Source organism: Chionomys nivalis, chromosome 18 (genome assembly GCF_950005125.1).
Source record: "Chionomys nivalis chromosome 18, mChiNiv1.1, whole genome shotgun sequence".
In the NCBI taxonomy this organism is placed as follows: Eukaryota; Metazoa; Chordata; class Mammalia; order Rodentia; family Cricetidae; genus Chionomys; species Chionomys nivalis.
The window spans coordinates 4,270,342-4,292,200 of record NC_080103.1 but is presented as its reverse complement, the minus strand read 5'-3'; the positions used below and the strand labels follow the sequence as shown (position 1 = coordinate 4,292,200).

General features: G+C 53.6%; 3 protein-coding genes across 3 annotated transcripts; 2 read left to right on the top strand and 1 right to left on the bottom strand.

Moving 5' to 3' along the window:
• Positions 1–574: 574 nt before the first annotated feature.
• Positions 575–3,294, top strand: Lamtor2 (late endosomal/lysosomal adaptor, MAPK and MTOR activator 2). Its single transcript, XM_057793399.1, has 4 exons — positions 575–742; positions 1,049–1,211; positions 2,831–2,920; positions 3,138–3,294. The coding sequence occupies exons 1-4, from the start codon at positions 675–677 to the stop codon at positions 3,192–3,194; spliced, it is 378 nt and encodes a 125-aa protein (XP_057649382.1). The 5' UTR covers positions 575–674; the 3' UTR covers positions 3,195–3,294.
• Positions 3,295–4,353: 1,059 nt separating this feature from the next.
• Positions 4,354–11,515, top strand: Rab25 (RAB25, member RAS oncogene family). The gene is made up of 5 exons (XM_057793398.1): positions 4,354–4,591; positions 7,752–7,947; positions 9,921–10,114; positions 10,719–10,799; positions 11,119–11,515. The coding sequence occupies exons 1-5, from the start codon at positions 4,552–4,554 to the stop codon at positions 11,244–11,246; spliced, it is 639 nt and encodes a 212-aa protein (XP_057649381.1). The 5' UTR covers positions 4,354–4,551; the 3' UTR covers positions 11,247–11,515.
• Positions 11,516–12,079: 564 nt separating this feature from the next.
• Mex3a (mex-3 RNA binding family member A) lies at positions 12,080–20,748 on the bottom strand. Its single transcript, XM_057794260.1, has 2 exons — positions 20,196–20,748; positions 12,080–17,192 (listed from the first exon to the last, which is right to left on the bottom strand). Exons 1-2 carry the CDS (start codon positions 20,647–20,649, stop codon positions 16,090–16,092), a joined length of 1,557 nt encoding a protein of 518 aa, XP_057650243.1. The 5' UTR covers positions 20,650–20,748; the 3' UTR covers positions 12,080–16,089.
• Positions 20,749–21,859: the final 1,111 nt, after the last annotated feature.

Below are 21,859 nucleotides of genomic sequence, written 5' to 3'. Positions count from 1 at the left end.
CCGGGCCGAGCGGCGCGGCGCCGGGTCCCGCCAGTCTTCGCCCGCCGCTCCCTCCCGCCGCCGCCTCGTCTCCGTTCCCTGGAGTAACTTGGTGTTCTTGGGAGGCGGAATCTCTGCCTGGCCTGGGCTCGAGCCTGGATCTGGATGTTAACACCTCTGCAGAAATAGCCCTTAAGGACAATTTCAGAGACCGGGAGTTTGCCTGCGTGCCTTCTCTGAGCCTTGGGTGTCAAGACAGCCGTACCTCACAGAACTGTGACTGCTTTGAAACATGGCCAAGGATGTGCTTAACAAATACACATCTTTATTATTGAATCGCGGATTGACCAGTAGGCACGAAGGCGCCCTTTTCGTGGAACGGGTTAAAAGTTCTTCCAATGTTGCTACTAGCATTGCACTCCCGCTCTTCCCCTCCACCCCCCCAGCCTCCTGGTTTGAAATGGAAGCCGAACTATAGTTCCCAGAATTCCTTGATAGGTAACACGAAACTACCATTCCCAGCTCCCCTCGCGCGGGGCGGGGACTGGGCCAGACCCTCAGTGGATAGGCTCGGAGACTACAACTCCCGGGACGCCTCGTCGCTGGGCTGCTGGGCCAGCGGAAGCGGCTGGCGGAGAGCGGCGGGCTGTGGCTGGGGTTGTCTGGGGTGCTGATCAGGGTTAGGAGACGCAGGCATGCTGCGTCCCAAGGCTTTGACGCAGGTGCTAAGCCAAGCCAACACCGGAGGAGTTCAGAGCACCCTGTGAGTGCACAGCAAGGACCCGAGCGGCGAGCGCTGGAATGGGGCGGCGCGCGGCTGCCTGCAGTAGGGGTAGGGAAGGAGCCCTACGCTTGGAGGCTAGTGCTGCCAGCGGTCGTTTCGGGAACCCTACGTGAGGGCCTCTCTCGGAGAGGGAAGTCGATGAGTGCTTAGAGCATGCTCTAGGATATATTCAGCGCAGATCCTTGCTTTCTAAAAACGACAGTAGAGGGAATTGAGATAGGAACCCAGACTTTTTATTCTTCCTTCCTTTTTTTAAAAATCGATATCCTGCCCCATCTTCGCCAGGCTACTGAATAACGAGGGATCGTTGCTGGCCTACTCCGGTTATGGGGACACAGATGCCCGGGTCACCGCGGCCATCGCCAGTAACATCTGGGCCGCGTATGACCGGAACGGGAACCAAGCGTTTAATGAAGACAATCTCAAATTTATCCTCATGGACTGCATGGTATGAAGTAAAGTAGGCTGACCTCGAACTTGCCTCTGCCTCCTGATTACTGAGATTGCAGGTGTGCTCCGCCTCACCTTGCCAAATAAGTAAAACACATAGATATTTAAAAAGGAAGAAAAAAAAGTGAAGGTAGGGCGCAGACATATATGACGGTCAATCTCACTGAAAAGGTGACATTTGCTAAAGATCTGCAGGAAGATGGGAGAGGGGAAGCGGATATGTGTTGCCTCTGTCTGCTGGGAAAAGATTTCTAACAGTTCATGGTGGTTTATGCCTCTAGTCCCAGCACTTGAGAGACTGATGCAGGCAGGTAGATCTCTGCAAGTATTTCTTTTTTTTTTTTTTTTTTTTGGTTTTTCAAGACAGGGTTTCTCTGTGGTTTTTTTGGAGCCTGTCCTGGAACTAGCTCTGTAGACCAGGCTGGTCTCGAACTCACAGAGATCCGCCTGCCTCTGCCTCCTGAGTGCTGGGATTAAAGGCGTGCGCCACCACCGCCCGGCCTCTGCAAGTATTTCTGACAGAACAGCAATTGCAAAGGGCCTCGGGCTGAGTGATGCTTGGACAAAGGTCAGTAAGGATGGAGTGTCACAGAGTCGGGAAAGTAGCATGATTTAGGCATCAAGAGGCCTGCCTGGTTCCCAGCACCCTGGACCTTGATGGTGTGCAGGACAAATCAGTTGGTCCTGGGGTGAATGTGCCTCAGAAAGCTCTTCATTGTGATTCAGGCACCCTCCCAACCATTGCTGACTCCTACTGGGTGCTGAATCTAGCGCTGGTGCCATAGGGAGGAAGCCCAGAGACATTCACAACAGCCCAGCCATAATAAATGAATTTTAAGGAACAGAGGGTGAAGTCAGTGGTAAAGCACTTTGGGGTCTGAGGATCCGTTCCCAGAAACACAAGTTTTGTTTTTGAGTCAGAGCCTAGTATCCACACTGATACACACACTAAAACAAGTTTCATGAAACATCACTTCTCTTACTTTAATGTGACATCTGTCATTTTTATTTTAAATGTTGATCAACCTTCTTAGTTGGTCTTCATTTAAAGCTATACTATGGGAAAAGAGGAGACATGTAAATTGGGTTGTGGTTTTTTTGGTTGTTTTTTGTTTTGTTTTTTTGCTCTTAAGTTTTTTTTAGGTTTATTTATTTTATTTTGTATGTATGAGAGTTTTGCCCAGGTGTTATATATGTGCACCATGTACATGCATGGCCCTCAAGGAGGCTCAAAGAAGACATTGGGTCCCCTGAACTGGATGGTTATAAGCACAGTGTGGGCGTTGGGAATTGAATCCAAGTCTTTTGCAAGAGTGACAAAAAAGTTGGGTTATTATTCCTGGTCCCTTACCTGTCGAGACAATTCTTAGTATTAGAGAAGAAAACCCCAGTTTCTGGGAGACTTGGTTTCCCAGAATAACTTGATTAGGAATTGCCTGTCTGAGGCTGGTGGAATCCAGTGTCAGACCCCCATGTCTGAAGGGCGGGGCAAAGCTTCCTAGATGAACTTCCTGCTCTGCCATGCTTGGGAGACAATATCTCTAGGATCAGAGGCGCCCAGGGAAGGTAGGAACTAAGGGTGCCAAGCAGAATGTCTCAATCTATCATCCCCACTAGGAGGGCCGTGTAGCCATTACTCGGGTGGCTAACCTTCTGCTATGTATGTACGCCAAGGAGACTGTGGGCTTCGGAATGCTCAAGGCCAAAGTGAGTACACTCCTCAGTCACACCTTCCTGGGCCCCACCACAGCGCCTGTTCCCGGTGTCCACACCCTACTTTTCCCCATTCCTGGAGTTCTCAGCTCTCCCCAGTCCCTGGGATGGTCTGAAGGGCAGTGGGGGTAGTCTGGGGTTGGTTGGAGCCAGTTTGAGATCCCTCTAAGCACGAGCCATGTATGACCTGACTTGTGCTCTCTCCCTGCAGGCCCAGGCCCTGGTGCAATACCTGGAGGATCCCCTCACCCAAGTAGCAGCATCATAGTAGTGTGATAGACGCTGGGGTCAGAGAAGGGGGGGATGGTGGTTGGGGGAGCAGGACCGCTTACAGGAGGTGGGACTTTGGCTTTTTCCAAATAAATTTCAATTCTTGTCTTGTGTCTCAGCTGTTTTCTTGGCTGGAAGACTTGGGCCGCGGGAAGGAGTGGGGTGGGTTACTTAAGAGGATTCCCTCCTCCCCATCACCAAATCTCCCAGCAGTTGTTGGCAAGACTTCTCCAGTGCAGGACCTCATCTAACTCCTGCCAACAGGGTTTCTCTGTGTAGCCTTGGTTGTCCTAGAACTCGCTTTGTAGACCAGGCTAGCCTTGAACTCAGAGATATGCCGTCTAAGTGCTGGGACTAAAGTTGTGTGCTACCATTCCCAGTATCAGAAAAACAATTGCTTTTCTTTAAACAATTTTAACTCTGTAGACCAGGTTAGCCTCATACTCAGAGATCTGCCTGCCTCTGCCTCTAAAGTGCTTGGTTAAAGGTGTGGAACCCATGTGGGTAAGTAGGAAGGGGGGAACTGTGTGGGTGAGTAGGAAGTGGGGAGCAGTGTGGGTGAGTAGGAAGGGGGGAGCCCTGTGGGTAAGTAGGAAGGGGGGAACTGTGTGGGTAAGTAGGAAGGGAGGAGCCCTGTGGGTAAGTAGGAAGGGGGGAGGCTGTGCAGGTAAGTAGGAAGGGACCCATCTGGGCAGGTAGCATCCCAGCTCCACCTGAGTGAGAAATGCTGCCCATCCCTGGCCTGAAGCTGTTAAGGAAGGGCTTGAAGCTGTACGCTGGTGCAGCTCCTACAACTCTGCACTGCAGAGATGCGGTGCCCAGCTTGCATTTCTTGCCCTAATAGCCCTTTGCCTGATGCCTCCAGTATGATGCCTACCAGAACCTGAGATGGGAAAACTGGAGGCCAGTAGCTTGTGCCCCACCACAAATCTGTCTCTCTCAGCCTAGTGGCAGCTCCCCTTCTGCAAACCCTAGGAACCTTCAGCTCAACCTCACCCCCTGTTAACTCTAGAAGGTTCTCCTGTTTGAGGGAGTGTGGGCTGAAAGCAGACACCTAACCTGTTTAACCTGTCTGACGTCATCTCGCTCCACCCACCTGTGCCCAGGTCCCCAGTCGAGCTGGCTAGCTCTTCCTGTTCTCAACTTCCGTCCTCTCAGCTCCCACAGAGTAGCCCAACCCGCCAAAGCTGAGCCTCTGGGGCTCTTCCTGGCCTCAACTCAGCTGTCTGTCCCTCACCCCAGTGAGAGGGGAGCTAGGTGCAAGTCTCTTAAGAGCTGAGAGTTGAGGCCATTTAACCAATAAACAAACAGTGAGCTCTGCACCTGCAAACACCTTCACTCCATGCTGAATCGAGATGACCGGAAAGGACGATGATTATAATTTTGTCTTCAAGGGTAAGTTGGGGATCTTACGAAGGGAAAGCTCCAGAGAGGGCGGGAGAGAGGCTGTTTCCAGAGGAGACAGGGTGTCTTCTTGTGTTTTATCTCTTACTTGGAATCTAGGAGTATAGGCAGGAGTGTTACAGGTGCAGATGTTCCGAAGCTGTATAGTCTGTAATAAATGCTCGGGTCCCTGGGAATGTCAGCCGGTGAGGCCCAAGAGATGGAAGTCTGATTTAGAAAGGACTTGCATTCAGGGCAGAGGGAGAAGAAAGCCAATTTAAGAGGAAGAAAGTCTGTCCAGGCTGTGGTGGTACATGTCTTTAATCCCAGCCTCGGGAGGCAGAGGCAGGCGGATCTCTGAGTTTGAGGCCAGCCTGGTCTATAGAGTGAGTTCCAGGACAGCCAGGGCTACACAGAGAAACCCTGTCTTGAACAAAACTGAAAAAGAAAAAAAAAAAAGAAAAGAAAAAAAAAGGAAGAAAGTCACCATCTTTCTGAGCAGGTGCATAGAAGGGGAAAGGGAGACCATTGTTGAGCGAGGTAGTTGATGGAGAGGGAGGTGCTGGCTGATGGATTCCATGGGACTCCTGCGCTGAGCCTGTGTGAAGGTATCCACCAGGCTGTCTCTGAAAGCGTGCATCCTTCCTGCTCCCCCTCCCCCGAAACAGGGTTTCTCTGTAGCTTTGGAGCCTGTCCTGGAACTCACTCTGTAGCCCAGGCTGGCCTCAAACTCACAGAGATCCACCTGCCTCTCCTTCCGAGTGCTGGGATTAAAGGCGTGCGCCACTACTGCCTGGCTTCTTCCTACTTCTTTATTCTCAGCTCCAAGTGCTTGGTCCCTCTGTGGGTCTATAGCCCACTTCCTGATGGCACAGTGGCCTGATGGCACTCTCCTTCCCTTTGCACCACACCCTGTAGCCTCTCCCAACCTCAGCCCCACCCTGGCCGAGCTGGGGAGCCTGTACTCCTGGCATTTTCCCAAGGAAACTGGTAGGACTGTGGCCTGGCCGTGGTATATTGACTCCTAACTATTGAGCCCCCAGTGCCAAACTATCTTCACATGCCTGGTGCGGTCCATCATTCTGAGTGATCTCATGGCCTCTCTGGCACTTACCAGTTGGCACAAATGGGGTTCCAGTGCCACCATGGAGAAGTGGGGGGGGACTATGCTGACTCTGGCCACCATGTGAAGATGAGCAGGAGGACTCAGGACAGGGCAGAGGGTAGCCACCTGCCATGGAGAACAGGGAGCTGTCCCGGAGAGGCATGACATCCCATGTTCACGAGGGCTCACGGCACTCATGCATGCACACTGAACTGTCACTGCCACTGCTCCACCCCGTGCAGTGAGGGGGTGGGGCAAACTCTTCCTGAAAGGTGGGAGTGGGCAGTACGTTAGTGTTTAGTACAGTGTGATAGACCTACTGGGGTGATAGACCTACTGGGGTGATAGACCTACTGGGGTGATAGACCTACTCGGGGGGGCTTCCTTGTCTATAAAATGGGAATAGTGGTGACATGCACCTCTGGGTGAGGCTACATAAAGGCTTGGATAGTGGCCGATGTGAAGAAAGCAAGCCGGGCACACCTTTAATCTCAGCACTCTGGAGGCAGAGGCAGGCGGATCTCTGTGAGTTCGAGGCCAGCCTGGTCTACAAGAGCTAGTTCCAGGACAGGCTCCAAAGCTACAGAGAAACCCTGTCTCGAAAAGAAAAGAAAAATACAAAACAAAAAATTGTCAGCAACTGGCACCTCCATCTTACAGAGGAGGAAAGTAAGCAGCTTGCTGAGATGAAGTCACGCAGGGGCTGAAGAGGTGGCTCAACAGGGGAGAGCCCTGATATTTTTGCAGAGGACCCAGGTTCAATGCCCAGCACTCACATGGTGGTTCACAGGAGATATGACATCTGACCAAGTACCCATATGTACAAGCAAAACATATATACAAGCAAAATGCTCATACATATAAAATGAATACATCTTAAAATGAAACAATTTAAAAAGGCCACAGGCCGGGCGGGTGGCGCACGCCTTTAATCCCAGCACTTGGGAGGCAGAGCAGGTGGATCTCTGTGAGTTCAAGACCAGCCTGGTCTACAAGAACTAGTTCCAAGACAGGCTCCAAAACCACAGAGAAACACCCCCCCCCAAAAAAAAATAAATAAAAAATAAAAAGGCCACAAAGTCTAATTCTAAAACCCTTGCCCTGGGTCTGAAGACAGGGCTGGGGATGGATAAATGGAGACCCTTCTCCTAGCAAAGGAGAGGCAGTGACACACACACACACACACACACACACACAGGTGCACTCCCACACCTTCACAGGAGAGGCAGTGACACACACACGCACACACACACAGGTGCACTCCCACACCTTCACAGTAGAGGTAGTGACAAACACACACACAGGTGCACTCCCACACCTTCACAGGAGAGGCAGTGACACACACACACAGGTGCACTCCCACACCTTCACAGGAGAGGCAGTGACACACGCACACACACAGGTGCACTCCCACACCTTCACAGGAGAGGCACACGCACACACATACAGGTGCACTCCACACCTTTACAGGAAAAGCAGTGACATACACACACACACAGGTGCACTCCCACACCTTCACAGGAGAGGCACACGCACACACATACAGGTGCACTCCACACCTTTACAGGAAAAGCAGTGACACACGCACACACACAGGTGCACTCCACACCTTCCTGTCACTCACAGAAGTGTCACCTGCCAACCTTTCGCTTCTTACATGTAAGCATATAACATACCCAAGCCCCCTTCCTTGTCCTTCCACCTCACATACAGACATCAGCAACTTTCCTATGCCCCTAGTTCGGAAATGTGCACCCCAGAACTCCCGTGCCTGTCATTCCCATGTCCCCTGTGAGCAGCCCACAGCTGTTACTGTCACTGCGTTACCAGAGTCACAGGCAGACTCTTGCCTCAGCAGCCACTGCCTTGAATACTCCTGGCCTTCTGTGTCCGTCTGTCCATCCCCATCCCCCCACCCCCGCAGATGCCCTATGCAGTGTGGCCAACCACAGCCTCTGCCATCTTGCTTTTCTGAGCCCCTTTCTTTCCTGTTGAACAGACTCTCTGGCTCAGATAGGCTCAGAGCCGCTCTGCCCTGGCTCAGCTCTCCTCTCTCCACTTCCTCAGTGGTGCTGATCGGCGAGTCAGGCGTGGGCAAGACCAATCTGCTGTCCCGGTTCACCCGCAATGAGTTCAGCCACGACAGCCGCACCACCATCGGGGTTGAGTTCTCCACCCGGACTGTAATGCTGGGCACCGCAGCTGTCAAGGCGCAGATCTGGGACACAGCTGGCCTGGAGCGGTACCGAGCCATCACCTCTGCGTGAGCCCAGGCCTGGGGGGACTCGAGATGTGGGAGGACGTGAGGCAGGAGTGTGTTGTGTGTTCCCTGTGATGGGAATCATGAAGACACAAGTTCTATGTTTGACAACAGGGCTAGATAGGATGTAATGACTGTTAATGCAAGTCATGGCCCTACTTACTAAGCCTCTCCTGTGCCCAGGAAGACACAAAGCCCTTTGTACCCGTCATTTTAAAGTATTACAGGAAAAAGTGAGGTGCCTTGTTTAAATAGGTGCATGAACTAAGAGCGCCCCCTGACTTCAGCTCAGTGCTCTGTTCGGCGGCAATGTGTCCAGTCACAAATGACAGGGCTAGCTGGACTTCAGTGTAAGTTTTAGAGATCAGGCTAGTCAGCTCACATGTAGACCTGGAACTCACTATGTAGTCCTTGGTGGTCTGGAACTCACTCTGTAGACTAGGCTGGCCTGGAACTCACAGAGATCTGCCTGCCTCTACCTCTTAAATGCTGGGATTAAAGGTGTGCCCCACCATTCCTGATCACTATTTTTTAAAATTAGATTAGTTGATTAATTGATTGATTGATGGGTGGGTGGATGGATGAATGGCTGGATAGATCGATTGTACTCAGAATCGAATGGCTTCCCATACAGTAGCCATATCCCCAGCTTGGAATATGCAGTTTATAAAGCTTCAGAGAATTAGGCCTTCTGGAACCATATTCAGGAACTCCTGGTCAGTGTCAGGTCCTGCTGTCTGAGATGTGGTTGATCTGTCGTATATGATGGAAGACAGGACCGCAAGAGACTTGAAGCAGGAAGCAGGGGTTGTTATGCAGACTAAAGGGCCACACTCACCCACTACTTCTAATTATTTGACCTCTTATAATACTTGGTTGAGGCTGGGCGGTGGTGGCGCACGCCTTTAATCCTAGCACTCAGGAGGCAGAGGCAGGTGGATCTCTGTGAGTTTGAGGCCAGCCTGGTCTATAAGAGCTAGTTCCAGGACAGGCTCCAAAGCTACAGAGAAACCCTGTCTCAAAAAAAACAAAAACAAAAACAAAACAAAACAAAACAAAACAAAAAAACAAGACTTGGTTGATTTGTTAATAAACTAGGAATAAGGGGCTGGAGAGATGTGCTCTCCCAGAGGACCTGAGTTCAATTCCCAGCACTCACATGATGGCTCACGACCATCTGTAATGAAATCTAGTGTCCTCTTCCGGTCTGCAGGTATACATGCAGGCAGAATACTGTATACATAATAAATAAATCTTTAAAAGAAATAAATAAACTATGAATAAACCACACATGGTGTTTCACAGCTGTAATAACAGCTGAAGCCGGAGGATTGCCTTGAGTTTGAAGCCGATCTGTGCTACATATTGAGTTTTTTTTTTTTTTTTACTTTTTTTTTTGGTTTTTTCGAGACAGGGTTTTTCTATAGCTTTGGAGCCTGTCCTGGAACTCCTTTTATAGACCAGGCTGGCCTCGAACTCACAGAGATCCGCCTGCCTCTGCCTCCCGAGTGCTGGGATTAAAGGCGTGCGCCACCAACGCCTCGGCTACATATTGAGTTCTTGTCCCAAAACAAAACAAGGAATAATTAGATGCCCCCAATCTGAAGATGGCCTTTTGAACTCGGAATTCAGGCCAGGTACTGACTGGCTCAAGGGGCAGGCATGTGGTTCACCCTGAAAAGATGCCAAAAGAAGAGGCCACTGTGTGAGGAGGACATTAAAAGTGGAAGATCCAGGTGCATACCTGCTCAGAGTCCATGTGGGCATTGGTGGGTGGGCAAGGCTGAAGTCAGGCAGAAGATTGAGGAGGCCTTGAGCTGGTAGGGTTTGGAGCTGGGCGGTGACGCTGCACTCTGAGACCAGCATCTCTGCAGCACAAGGGACCTTAAGTGCCCTGCACACTGCTGGCACACTGATGTCAGGCATTTAGTTTGACTACTATGCTCTGTCCATCCCTTCCTCTCAACCCCACACAGGTACTACCGCGGAGCGGTAGGGGCGCTCCTGGTATTTGACCTAACGAAGCACCAGACCTACGCCGTTGTGGAGCGCTGGCTCAAGGAGCTCTATGACCACGCTGAAGCCACTATTGTTGTCATGCTGGTGGGGAACAAAAGTGACCTGAGCCAGGCCAGGGAGGTGCCCACGGAGGAGGCCTGCATGTTTGCTGGTGAGGGCCGCCCCCACTCAGTCCAGCTTCTCCATTACTCACACATTAGGGCCGGAGGGGTCTGTCCCCCAGGTGCTTCACTGCTTCCAGTCCCCTTGGGAACTCATGAGCCTCCCCTGCTTCCCTGCTGTGAGACTGGCTTCATTCCCAGTTGTTCACAGTTGATTGTAAGACAGCCTCGATCCTGCAATACTCCATCAGGGCCCCTTGTGGGCTCCTGGTGGACATCTCATTTACTCATATACAGCATCTGGCCTCTTTTTTGGTTTTTCGAGACAGGGTTTCTCTGTGGTTTTGGAGCCTGTCCTGGAACTAGCTCTGTAGACCAGGCCAGTCTCGAACTCCCAGAGATCCGCCTGCCTCTGCCTCCCAAGTGCTGGGATTAAAGGCGTGCGCCACCACTGCCCGGCTCCTTCTTCATTCTCTCTGCATTTCTAGGCTTTACTTTCCTAAATGAATCTACCTTATAGATTGTATAAAGGATTAGATGAGATACTATCTACCAAGGGTTTTGCATATAGAAAAAAAAAGACATAGAAAGCCCTAAATAAAAGTCACTAGTGTTGCCATTCTCCACGACTAACGTGTGCTTCCTTTCCTGCAGAAAACAACGGTCTGCTGTTCCTGGAGACCTCAGCACTGGACTCCACCAATGTGGAGCTGGCCTTTGAGACTGTCCTCAAAGGTGAGTCTACTCACATTGGGCGCTCCATTTCAGGTGGGATACCCTGTCCTAGCTCCAGTCCACTGAGGGCTCCAGCCTCCTCAGAGCCACTGGTCCCACCTCTATACCTCCACTCATCCTAGAGTTTAAGGAAGGAACCAGAAGGCCTCATTGTCTTTAGGGGGCTGAGTCTGGGCTCTTTGTTTACCCAGACAAGACCCAGGTGTCAAAACTACTTCCTTCCAGCAAAAACTCTGGGGTGGCCACCTATGCTCAGAAATGGCATGGTTAGGGGGTGGAACATTAAACTTCTGGCCTGATTACTGCCCTTTGTCTTTAGAGATCTTTGCAAAGGTGTCCAAGCAGAGACAGAACAGCACCCGGGCCAATGCCATCACCCTGGGCAATGCCCAAACTGAACAGGATTCTGGCCCTGGGGAGAAGAAGGCTTGCTGCATCAACCTCTGAATTCAGTCATGGTCAACCATGAGTCACTGCCTTCAGCCTTCGGGTCCCTCCCACCCAATTGCAGGACTTCTCTCTACCCTTGAGTCGTTCCCTCCCCCCACTTCACAAGCACACACACCCCTCACAGGCTAGGACCCTCATGCCCTTCCACGTCTCTAGCATCCGCCCACACCCCTCACAGGCTAGGGCCCCCAAATAAAGCTGTTTTGTATCACGCCTGGCTGTCCCGCTGCCTTCCATCTGCCCCTTGTTGAACTGTCAGTGCTGCCCTTCCAACTTTGACTTCTCCTGAGTCCCTGATTCCTTTCTCCATCCCTCTGTCATCTCTACCATCTCCACTGCCCCTCAGGGCCTGTTTCTGGAGTTCTGTCTGGGGACAGTGCCAAGGGGGCAGGAATTGCCCACCCTTTCCTCTGCCAACCCCTAGGGCAGGTGGGGGATGGAAGATTGTGTGGAGGGGAGGGGTATTTGGAAGACAAAACAAAAGAAACCATCCTCCGGCACCATCTGGTACCCAAAGCTCTGGTGCCAAGAACTGAGGTCACTTTAATGCCATGGGCAAGAGGTGGGAGAGAGATTCTAGAAAGCAGGGCCGGCCTAAGACGGGAGGGGAGTACCCCATCCAGCCCTTTCCCTATCCTGAAACAGGGAAGAACGGAAGTTGTAGAGTAGGGGAGGATTTTGTCTCTCAACATCTTTTGCGGGGGAACCCTGGAAATCCCCATTTCCCACACCAGAGTACCAATCCCAGTGCAATCCCAGCTGCCGTACAGAGAAAGACAGAGCCTTAAGTAATAATACTTTTAATAAAATTAACTTCTCAATCGCACATTTAATACATTAACCCTCCCCCTCCTTGGTTTCTCTGCGTGGTGTGCAGCATCACTTCGACTTGATTATTCATGGGTCTGTTTTATTTCCCACCTTTGTTTTGCATTTGAACATCTTCCTTGGTGATTTGCAAGGGTCACTAGGTGCCTCAAGTCAAGTCTGACCACAATCCTACTCTATTGCCCCAGGGCCGCCTCCACCCACCCACCTGACCTCTCAAGCACTCACCCTCGGTAGGCAAGGGCAAATTCTTCCCTTGCCCAGATGCTACCATCTCAAACTATCGAGGGTCCTAGGGCAAAGAGGGCAGGGGGACCTCTACTCTCTAGATGGGGTGAAAAGAGTAACTGGGGAGAGGGAGCTGTGTCTGGGCTCTAGGGTCCATAGCCGTTGCACTGCTTGCTCAGACTAAAGCCAAGAGGCCTCTCCCCACCCTGATCTGATTGCCAGTGGGGGCTGATGCAAGGCAAGTGCTTAAAAATGCTTATTTCTCACATGCAAAAGCCAGGCTTCCAGTTTTCTGCAGGGAAGGTGATGCGATGTGGCCAGTGGGTGACCCCTATCTAAACACAGAGGAGGGAGGCTAGGACACGAGGGCTACAGTGGGCTCACCAAAGCTCCCTTCTTAATTTAACCGCTGTACTTTGGGGGGGCAGGTTCTCCCAGGCCATATTTGCACTCTACTTCCTGAGTAGAAAGTATTTCTTGGGATGTGACTTTCTCTGAGACTCCACAAAGCCGAGTGTGGTAGGGCATGCCTAGTAGTCCCAGCAATTGGAGGCAGCAAGGGGATGGCTGCTTGTTTAAGGCCAGGCTGGGCTAGAGACCCTGTGTCAAAAAATAAAAAAGAACACTGCACCTGTGAGGAAAACAGCACTAGATTGCATTGCCGCTCCCACTGCGGCACGGGCGGGCAAAGCTGGGCCGACAAGCATTGCACGCTCATTGGTGAACAGCTGTACCTTGCTCTTGAACCAACCTGTAGCAAGATGGACTGAGGTGACTTCAAGGACCTCCTCAGTGTGGCCTGGGAGAAGCTGTCTTGGGTGAGGGTTGGGCATTAAGAGTAGGGGTTTCCCAGCAGATGCCCAGTCTCACCTGGCTTCAGATGCCCAGTGTGTACCCTGGCAAAGACCTTGGGACAGACGCCCAAGTGTACCTGTCCCACACTTAAAACCCTAAGGATTCTCAGAATCAACCCCAGCAGACTGGAAGCTCCCAATCTGAGCTAGCAGCCTGCTCCAGCCCTGTCCCCAGGGTAGGGCAGCTCAGCCACCGGCCTCTATTTTTTCCCATACCTTTATACTTCCTACTGGGCTCAGGGGCCCACAACGCTACTAAACTTTAAGCTATCTGAGTATCGTCTACTAAGTAACTAGTAATTCTTTTTTCTTTCTCTAGGATTATATGAAATAAATTTGATTTTGTAGTATTCTCTTCTTTTAAACCCCTCGGTTTTTCTTTCTCATTTTTTTTCTCTTTTTTTGGTTAAAAAAAAATTTATTTATGTTAAATCTCACACCTTTGAGGGTTTCCATAGGCCTACTAGGCCTCAGTTTTGCCTTCCCCCTCACTTGCCCCTGGCACAGGGTAGGGGAAGGAGGGGACACCCCAGGACCCTCAGTCCTTAGTCCCAAAGCTTCTTTTCTGGTTAATCCCTTCCTTTGTTTGGCTCTGCCGGCTCCCCTGAGGGGGAGGGGGAGGGGAGCCCACGGAATGAAATCCAATCTACTGGTGGGGGCCCCAGAAGGGACCATCTCCCCCATCCCCTCTCTCCACCAGCCATCCCAGGATGCTCCCCCAAGAAAAGCAAATGATATTTCTCCCCAAAAAAAAGTGGGGGAAAAAAAGAACATAAACCCGAACATATATTAAAAACTTTTTTAAGATTTAACTCTGAATACAAATGTATTTTTTCTTCTCTCCCTACATATATTCTAAACCTTCTAAAGTTTTTTTTAAGGATCACTTTATCATAAAATAAAATATCCTTTTCATATAATAAATTACCTAATAAAAAGTCTTTTTTTTCATATTAGCCCAGGTTCTTTGCTACATTTATACGGTAATAAATGCCTTTATTAAAATAGAATATTAAATTATAAAGAACTGCTTTTTTTCTTTTTTGCTATTTTTGTTTCCTCTCCTGTTGGTCACCATCTCACCCCCTCATTGCTTTCTCTCTTGTCGCTCACTTTTGCGTTTTGCGCTAGTTTCTAGGAAAGGCTCCTCTGCAAGGGTGGGACTGGATCTGTGGAGCCCCTACTGTAACAGTCTTTGCCTTTGTGGGTAAGGAGTGGAGAGGGGGAGGGGGTCGACAGACAGACATCCCTTCTTCCCACCCCCTCCCGTCCCCTGCCCCTGGGCAACCCAGGGTGCCCATTTGGTTTGGTTTCTATTGTACAGACATCTCAAGATGGCTCACATTGGTGGAGAGGAGGGAAGCTGCCACAGGCCAGTTTTCTGGGCTGTAGCCTCCTTCCTCTCCCCTCCCAGGCTGGTGGTCTGGAAGGGAAGGCTGAGGAGAGACAAGTTAATTCACAATTGGCAAAGGGGAGAGAGGCCCTCCCTCTGTGCCCTCATCCTACACCCTTCTCCATCCGGGAAGAATGGGACTTCTGCGCTAGAAGAGCTCACCTGACTATATACAAGCATCTCCTGGGCCTCCCGATCACCCATCCTCTCCTGGCCCGGCCAGCGGAACCAGGAGGGTAGGAGGCTGCGGGACAGACGGACAAGTGAGCAATGGGAACAGCAAAGGGTGCCAGGCCCTATCACAACACCTGATTCTTGTAACAGGCCCTGCTGCGTCTCAATGCTTTGCCTGGGCTTGACCCTCACCAAAGATCTGGCCTCTCTCCTCAGCCAGTGGGTAAGACAGAGACTTCATGATTTGTGGCTAATATGGATTCAATAATGGTCCAGCCGGTGCAGCGAGGTCAGGGGGTAGGCCACTGCAGGTGAGGGGGAGGGGGAGCCGTCCATCCATATCTTTCCTGCCCCAGAACTTTTCCTACTTCCCATTTTCCCTTCCCTTGGCCAGAAGACCCAGAAGTGCTCCCTAAGTATAATGCCCATAGGTGATAAAGGAGGGGTTTCAACCCTTACGTACCCCCATTATCGGTTTCCCTCTCGAACTGTCACTGAGTCTACGGCTACATTCCATCAAGAACTGGAACGGGTTCTTTGGAGGAGTGGGGGACAGAGCTATCCAGTACATGAAGAGGAACTGGGGGCACTTCTCCCCAGGAGGATGGTATCCCCAAAGCTGGGCTAGAAGGGGCAGGAAAGGGAAAGGAAGATAGACAAGGAGGACAGCCAGGGGAGGGGGGTTGAAGAACGGAAAAAAGCAAGGGGCAAACCCAGAAGAAAAGCTGGGGAAGCCAAGCAAAAAGTTGGAGGGAAAGGGAAGCTTCTTTCCAGATCTCTCCAGCCCAGCTTTGTAAGACAGATGAGTTGTGAGCCCTTTATTGATTGACCTCCTCCTCACTCCAGATCTGATAGGCCCCCATCTCCCTCATACTGCTGGGAACTCAGGATACCAGTGGGGAGAGGGGATAAAGGGTTATGTTAGGAGGTGGGAGGTCAGGACCAGAGGGGCGGGGATCACTAAGAGCACCTCTGGTTACAGATGGCAATTCTCCCCCTCCTGTGTTGTCTTACCCCTCCACAGAGGAAGGGGCAAAATGACACACGGATGGGGAGAAGGGAAAGGTCAGGATGCCCTGGTGGACACCAGGCTAAACAAAAGCTTCTCATAGCTGCTTCCAGATTTAAGGGTGTGTTGAGGTATCAGAGTTGTAACTCTAGTAAAACTTACGGTCTGGCCCCCTCCCAAAGGGTAACCAGAGGTTCTGAAAGTGGCTGCCCCCCCAGCCACTCATGCCTCCCTTTCCCACCCCAGGGAGCGAATATTTCTAAGCACCTTGCCCTGTAGTCACTGATTTTCCAAAAGGCCCTACAGGTCCAGGGTGTCACCCTGGGCAGCGGGCCCAGACCAGGGACAGGGAGCTTAGGAAAATATTCGGATGGCTTGCGTGGCGGTGATGTGGCAGACAGGACACTCTGGGTCCGTCCTCTCGCAGATGCGTACTGCACACTCCATGCAGAAAAGGTTGTGTCCACAGGGCACCAGGGCTGCTGTCACTTCGCTCTCAAAGCACACCATACAGTCCCGCCCGCCGCCTGGACTCCGCAGCCCTCCCGCCCCCAGTTTAGAGAAGCCCTGCAGTGGCTCTCCAGGCGGTCGCCGAGGGAGCCCGGCCAGCTGCTCTGGCCCCGCAGAGGTGGCTGGAGAGCGGTGTGCACCCGGTGGGCCTGCCCGTGCCTTGGCTGAAGAAGAGGAGGAGGCAGAAAAGAGCACCGAGGCGGGCGTGGCGTTCTCCTGGCCCGCCCACAACGGGGGACTCGTCTCAGCCACGCCATAGTACACGTCCTGCTTGCCCACGCCGTAGCCCGGAAACAAATACCCGCCGTAGCCGAAGTCCCCGCCCTGCTCGCCTAGGCGCGGGGCCTCGAAGGCCGAGTCCACACTGCACTCGCCGATGCAGCCCAGGCTGTTCTGCCGGAAGGTGGAAAGCGGCTTGCAGCCCGGAGCATGCACCCGCCAGGCGTCCGAGTAGCGGTTGTCCAGCGCAGTGTCGGGGCTGCCAGCCAGGAAGTCGCCATCGCTGTTGTACTCGAGGATCTTGCCGGTGCGCACAGCGATGTGCGTCTCGATCTCCTCCCGCGCACGTTCCACGTTGCCTGGGGCGCCGGTGATCTCGAACACCGGGTCGCGGTCCCGGCTGGGGGTGATGATGTATGTGTTGGTCTGCTGCTGGATGCGTTTGATAGTCGCTCCCTTGGGGCCCACCACCAGTCCCACCACACGGTAGGGCACTCGAACACGAATGGTCACCTGGCCCGGCAGAGCAGGGGCCACACCAAAGGCGGCGCCAGATTTGTTGCGTGAGGCTCTTATCATGGAGAAGTGCTCAGCTGCTGAGATGATTTCCCGCCGGGCTGTGGCCACGTCTTCCCGCCTCCCAGTCACCATGAACACGGGCTCCTCACCTCGCACAGGTGTCTTGATGTAGGTGTTGGTCTTGGCTCTCAAAGCCTTAATCTTGCAGCCTGAGCAGAGTGGGAAAGAAATTCACAGGACCAGGGATGTACTGGGATGTCTCCAGAATCTCAGCCTCCCAGGAACCCTTCACTTGTCCCAGTGACACCCTCATAGCCACACGCACAGCCACCCCATGTTTCTCTTGTGTGCCAACCATTCTGGGCCTTCCAAATACACTCCTCCAAAACCGCCTCCTTCAGAGCCTTTCAGAAAAGCGGCTAACCCAAAACCTGCTCACAAACTCTCCCCTAAGAACCCGCCCTTCCGTTCCCTCCACCTCACCAACCTCTCAGTCACCTCTCCTGATCTTTGCTCAAAACTCCAATGCACACAGTCTACTGTGTGACCTCCATTCACTAAAAGTGTCCTCTAGCTCACCCAGGGTCATTGACCATCGTGTGCTGTGACCTCCCATGCCATCTGCCCCATATCCTCTCTGTGAGTCTCCAGGTCATAAAGTTTGCAGCACCTGACACTCAGTGTGGGACTTGTGGGAGAGGACAGGATGGGGTGGGGGTCGAGGAGTGAGAATTTCAAGAGAGAACAGTACAAGTTCGCATCATCTGGAGGAGGAGGAGCTGTGTTCTTGTTCTCTGTCCCAGGCAGGGTTGAGATGCCCCGGAGGCTGAGAAGGGAGGAAGTGGGCATTTCTGGACCCACGCTCCTGCTCTGAAGGAGTGGCAGGTTAGAGCTGGGGGGCTGCGGAGAGAGGCTGTGCCTGTGGGCTGTAGACCCCAATGGCTGTCCTCCAGACGGGTGTGAGGACATGTCCCTAAGGATACTAAAGCAGTGGGCAGAGTGCATCCGTCCAAGCAAGCAATCCCGTGGGGTGACAGAACGCCCTTCACATGTACACAGACCGTCCCCTAACTCAGTCTTCCCCAGCACACAGACTGTACGGCTTTTGCCACGTTCGCACAAACTCCCTGGGCTCCCCAGGCACATCTCCCCGCTGACACACTAGCAATCCAAAGACAAGTGCCCACTCTCTGACTCTCCCAACCCTCAACTGCAGGCCTCTGTGTGAACTTGTTTTTTCTTTCTCCTCCCTCTCCACTCCAAATAGTGTCTTTTCTAGCCCTAACATACTGGAGGGACACGGTGGGCTAAGGACATATCTTTAAGGAAGGAAAATTTGACTCCTGAGCTTCTTTTCAGACCTGTTGGCAGTTAAGAAGTCCTACTTGTTGTCAAGCCTACATCCTTGCTGCTTTATTGGCAGTAGATAATGGTTCAATCTGTGAGTCTTGGAGGACCAAAGCACAGTACATTCTACCATCTCAACTTATATGCCATTTCATGGGCACCTAGGCTCCGGCTCTTAAGTTTTGGAACCAAAAACTTCAGTGGGAGCTAGGTGTCTTGAGAGTTGGGGAGTTTGGGAGGTCAAGCCCTGGTATAAGACTAATGAAAAAAGCCAGAGGCCAGGCAGTAGAGAACCCAGAGCTTCGTCCTCCTGGCTTCTGCAACACAGAAGCATCTTTAGAAAGGAGGTCGGAGTCAGAGAAATGCTCAAACTGTGGCAGCAGACCAGAGACGACTTCCACCTACTCGGGAATGGGGACGGGAGGACACATGTTTTCTGAAGAAGAGAAATTCTACTTTGATGATGGATAGACACATTTGCTAAGGAGGCAGAAGAGAAAAGGACTCCATTAAATTCTGGTGCCTTCCAAGACCTCACCCAAGCAGAGATATTAATATCCCCATCCAGTTCCAGGCTCTGGATCCCCCGTGTCTCTGACGGAGGGAAATCCAACTTTCTAAACCAGACACCCCAAGAGATTGAGGGAGGGGGCGCTGTGCAGGGGAGTGGCAAGCTCCCCTCCTCCCCTCAGCTCCCCATTCCAAATCCTCCAGCTCTAATACTAGGGTGGATGAGGTGGGATATGAAGTAGGGGCCACAGCCTGCCTCCCCATCCAACCGCCAGGAACTGCCCTCCTCCTCTACTCCCGCGGAATGCAGCCCCTCCATTGTTCCCCACAGTGGGGCAGCTCCTCCCCCACTCCACCTCTCAGCCCAGCCCCTTTGCAATATCCAAATCCCGCTCCTCCCCCCCCCCCAAGCTGGGAGGGGAAGGGTCCCCAAGATTCAGGTTGCTCAATTTGGGTACTTACCAACACTCCCACCCACCTAGGGATGCCGGGCTGAGGAGGGTGTGGTAACATATTCCATTGGCTTAATCCAACACCCCTCCTAGCACACCCAGACATGCACCCACCACCAAATTTCCAAGTGGAGGTTTCTCTGCCTCCTTCAACGACATGCCTCTCCTGCCTTGTCCCACGCATTCACTCAGAGACTCTTCTTTAGACCCTTAGCTCCAGGCCGTGGCCAGCCCAGAACAAAAGCAAGACGGAGGAGAGGCCCACGCCAGGGCTGGTACCACTTCAGAGACACCCTCCCCAAACACAAGGGCCCACACATGCAAGGACCAGCAGACGACCACAGGACCCCTCTCTGCTAAGGGCTTCCTCATCACCTCTCCCCAGACTGGGACCCTCCCCTGGGCCACACCCCCTTTCATTCCTACACTCAGCCCAACAAAGAGACAGATCCTCAGTCGGGCTTCACGGACCGGGTCTTGCTCAGAGTCCCTAACTCCAACGGCAGAAGGTCCCAGGAGTGCCCCCTCCCCAGTCTACAAGCAGATACCAGAGTAAGGACTTCCAAGTAATTGCACATTCCGTCAGTTCTTCCAGCCCGGAGCCGACACCCCCTCCGCACAGACCCCGGGATTGGGAGGCAGCTCCCCCTCCCCTTTCCTCTCCCAGTTCCAGGATATTTCTTTGTCTACGGGCGGAGCCCCAGGGGAGGAAGGGTCCCGAGAGTCGTCCCTACTAGGGGTACCAGGGAACTTTGTGGCACTTGGAATCTGGGCAGGGGGCGGGGCCCCCTTTGTCGGGAAGGGACAGAGCCAGAGGCGGGCAAAGAGGGAAGCGATGAACTTTCAGCGCCGGGGACAGCAAGCCCCCACTCCAACCCTCGCAGTGTCCGGACACCCGCTTACCTTGCCTGCCCACGATCTCGGCCACGTGCTCGGAGGTGGGCACGGGAACGCACTCGGTGGTGTTGCTGCTGCCCTTCAGGCGCAGCTCGGCCTCTTTGTAGAGCGCGCAGAGCTTGGCGTCGTTCGCCCCTTTGGGGGCGGCGGGGGGCTGGGGCGTCTGCGCCGCGGGGGCCGCGCTCGGGGCGGCCGGGGCCGCGGCGGGCGGCGGCGGGGGAGCCGGCTGCGGGGGGGCGGCCGGCTGCGCGGGGGCGCCGCCCCCCCCACCTCCCCCGTCTTCGCCCGCCGTGGGGGCGGGGGGCTCCCCCAAACCCAGGAGGCAGAGTTGATCAAGCGCCAGCTGAAGGGCGCGCTCGTCTTCCAGCAGCCCTCGGTCCTTAGCGCTTCCCCCGAAACATCCTAATTCTCCAAAGCCCCCATTTCTTTCCATTATTCCAGATACCACTAGACTAGGCATGGCGAAACAAAAGCTGGGGGAGAGAGAGAGAGGTGGTGGAAGGGAGAAGAGGAGAGAGGAGGGGAGGGGAGAGAGGAGGGGGTGTGTGGGGAGGGGGAACAAAGAGCTGGGGAGGGGGGAAGAAAGCGAGATAGAAAGATAGACCCACCCCTAAGCCCCCCTCCCCAAGCACCCTGTAACCTGACTCCTCTCGCCCCAGCCCCCGGGTGGGGGTGGGGGAAAAGAAGCAAAACCAAGAAAGCAGATCTCCTCTCGCTCCGGGGTAACGGGTGGGGTGGGGGGCTGCGGGCCCTGGCCCCCACCCCTCCGCCTCGGACCCGGAGTGTCTACCCTCCGCCGAGCAGACGCCCCCTTAGGCTCCCGCACCGAGCCCCAGTCCCGGAGCGTCGCTCAGTGGCCCCCAATAGAGCCCAGCCCCTTCCAGCGCTCAAACTCTTTTGTTTTAAATGAACTGGATGGAGCAGCATGGAACTGACGGGAGGGGGGCGCGCCGGGGGCGCCCGGGGCATGCCGGGAGTTGTAGTTTCCCGCCCTCGGGCTCGGGGACGAATTCGGGCAAGGGGATGCGCCCCTTGGGTTCTGCCTACCGCTCGCGGGCAAAGCTCGGGTGGGCGGGGAGTCGTGGTCCGGGAATTTTCTGGAGCCGGCGGTATGCGGGAAGGGAGCGGGCGTGGAAAGACGTCGGCCCCCGGCCCCGCGGGTCCCGGGCCTTTTTCTTATGGTAATGAGGAGCGGGGCGGAGCGGCCGCGTGGCTGCGGTGTCCTCCCTCCTCCGCGCGCGATCGCGGAGTCCACAGGCTCAGGCCTCAGGGGGAGCGCTCGCGGAGCAAACAAAGCCCGCGGGCCGCTATGATAGAAGGAACGAGTCTCTGAGCTGCGTGGGGTCCGGGAAAGGGCGTTGGGGTGGAGGAGGTATCCCTGGTAGAGGATGGGGACCCCCTCATCTCTTAAGTAAATCATCCCCCTCCTCCAGCCCCCCAGTTCCAGGATCTCAGAGGCCGTGGCTTGGGAGGTGAGTTAGTTCGCGCCCCCGTGGACCGTGCAGTGACCGGGTGTGGAAGAGGAGGCGCGGAGAGAGAGGATAGGGGTGAAGGGCTGAGCAGGGAGCCCGGAAGGGCCGTAAAGGCTTCGTGTGACTTAGTTTGGGGCCTAGAACTTTGGGTGTAACGGGAGTAAGATTGGGAACCCTTCATTCCTGAGCCACGAATAC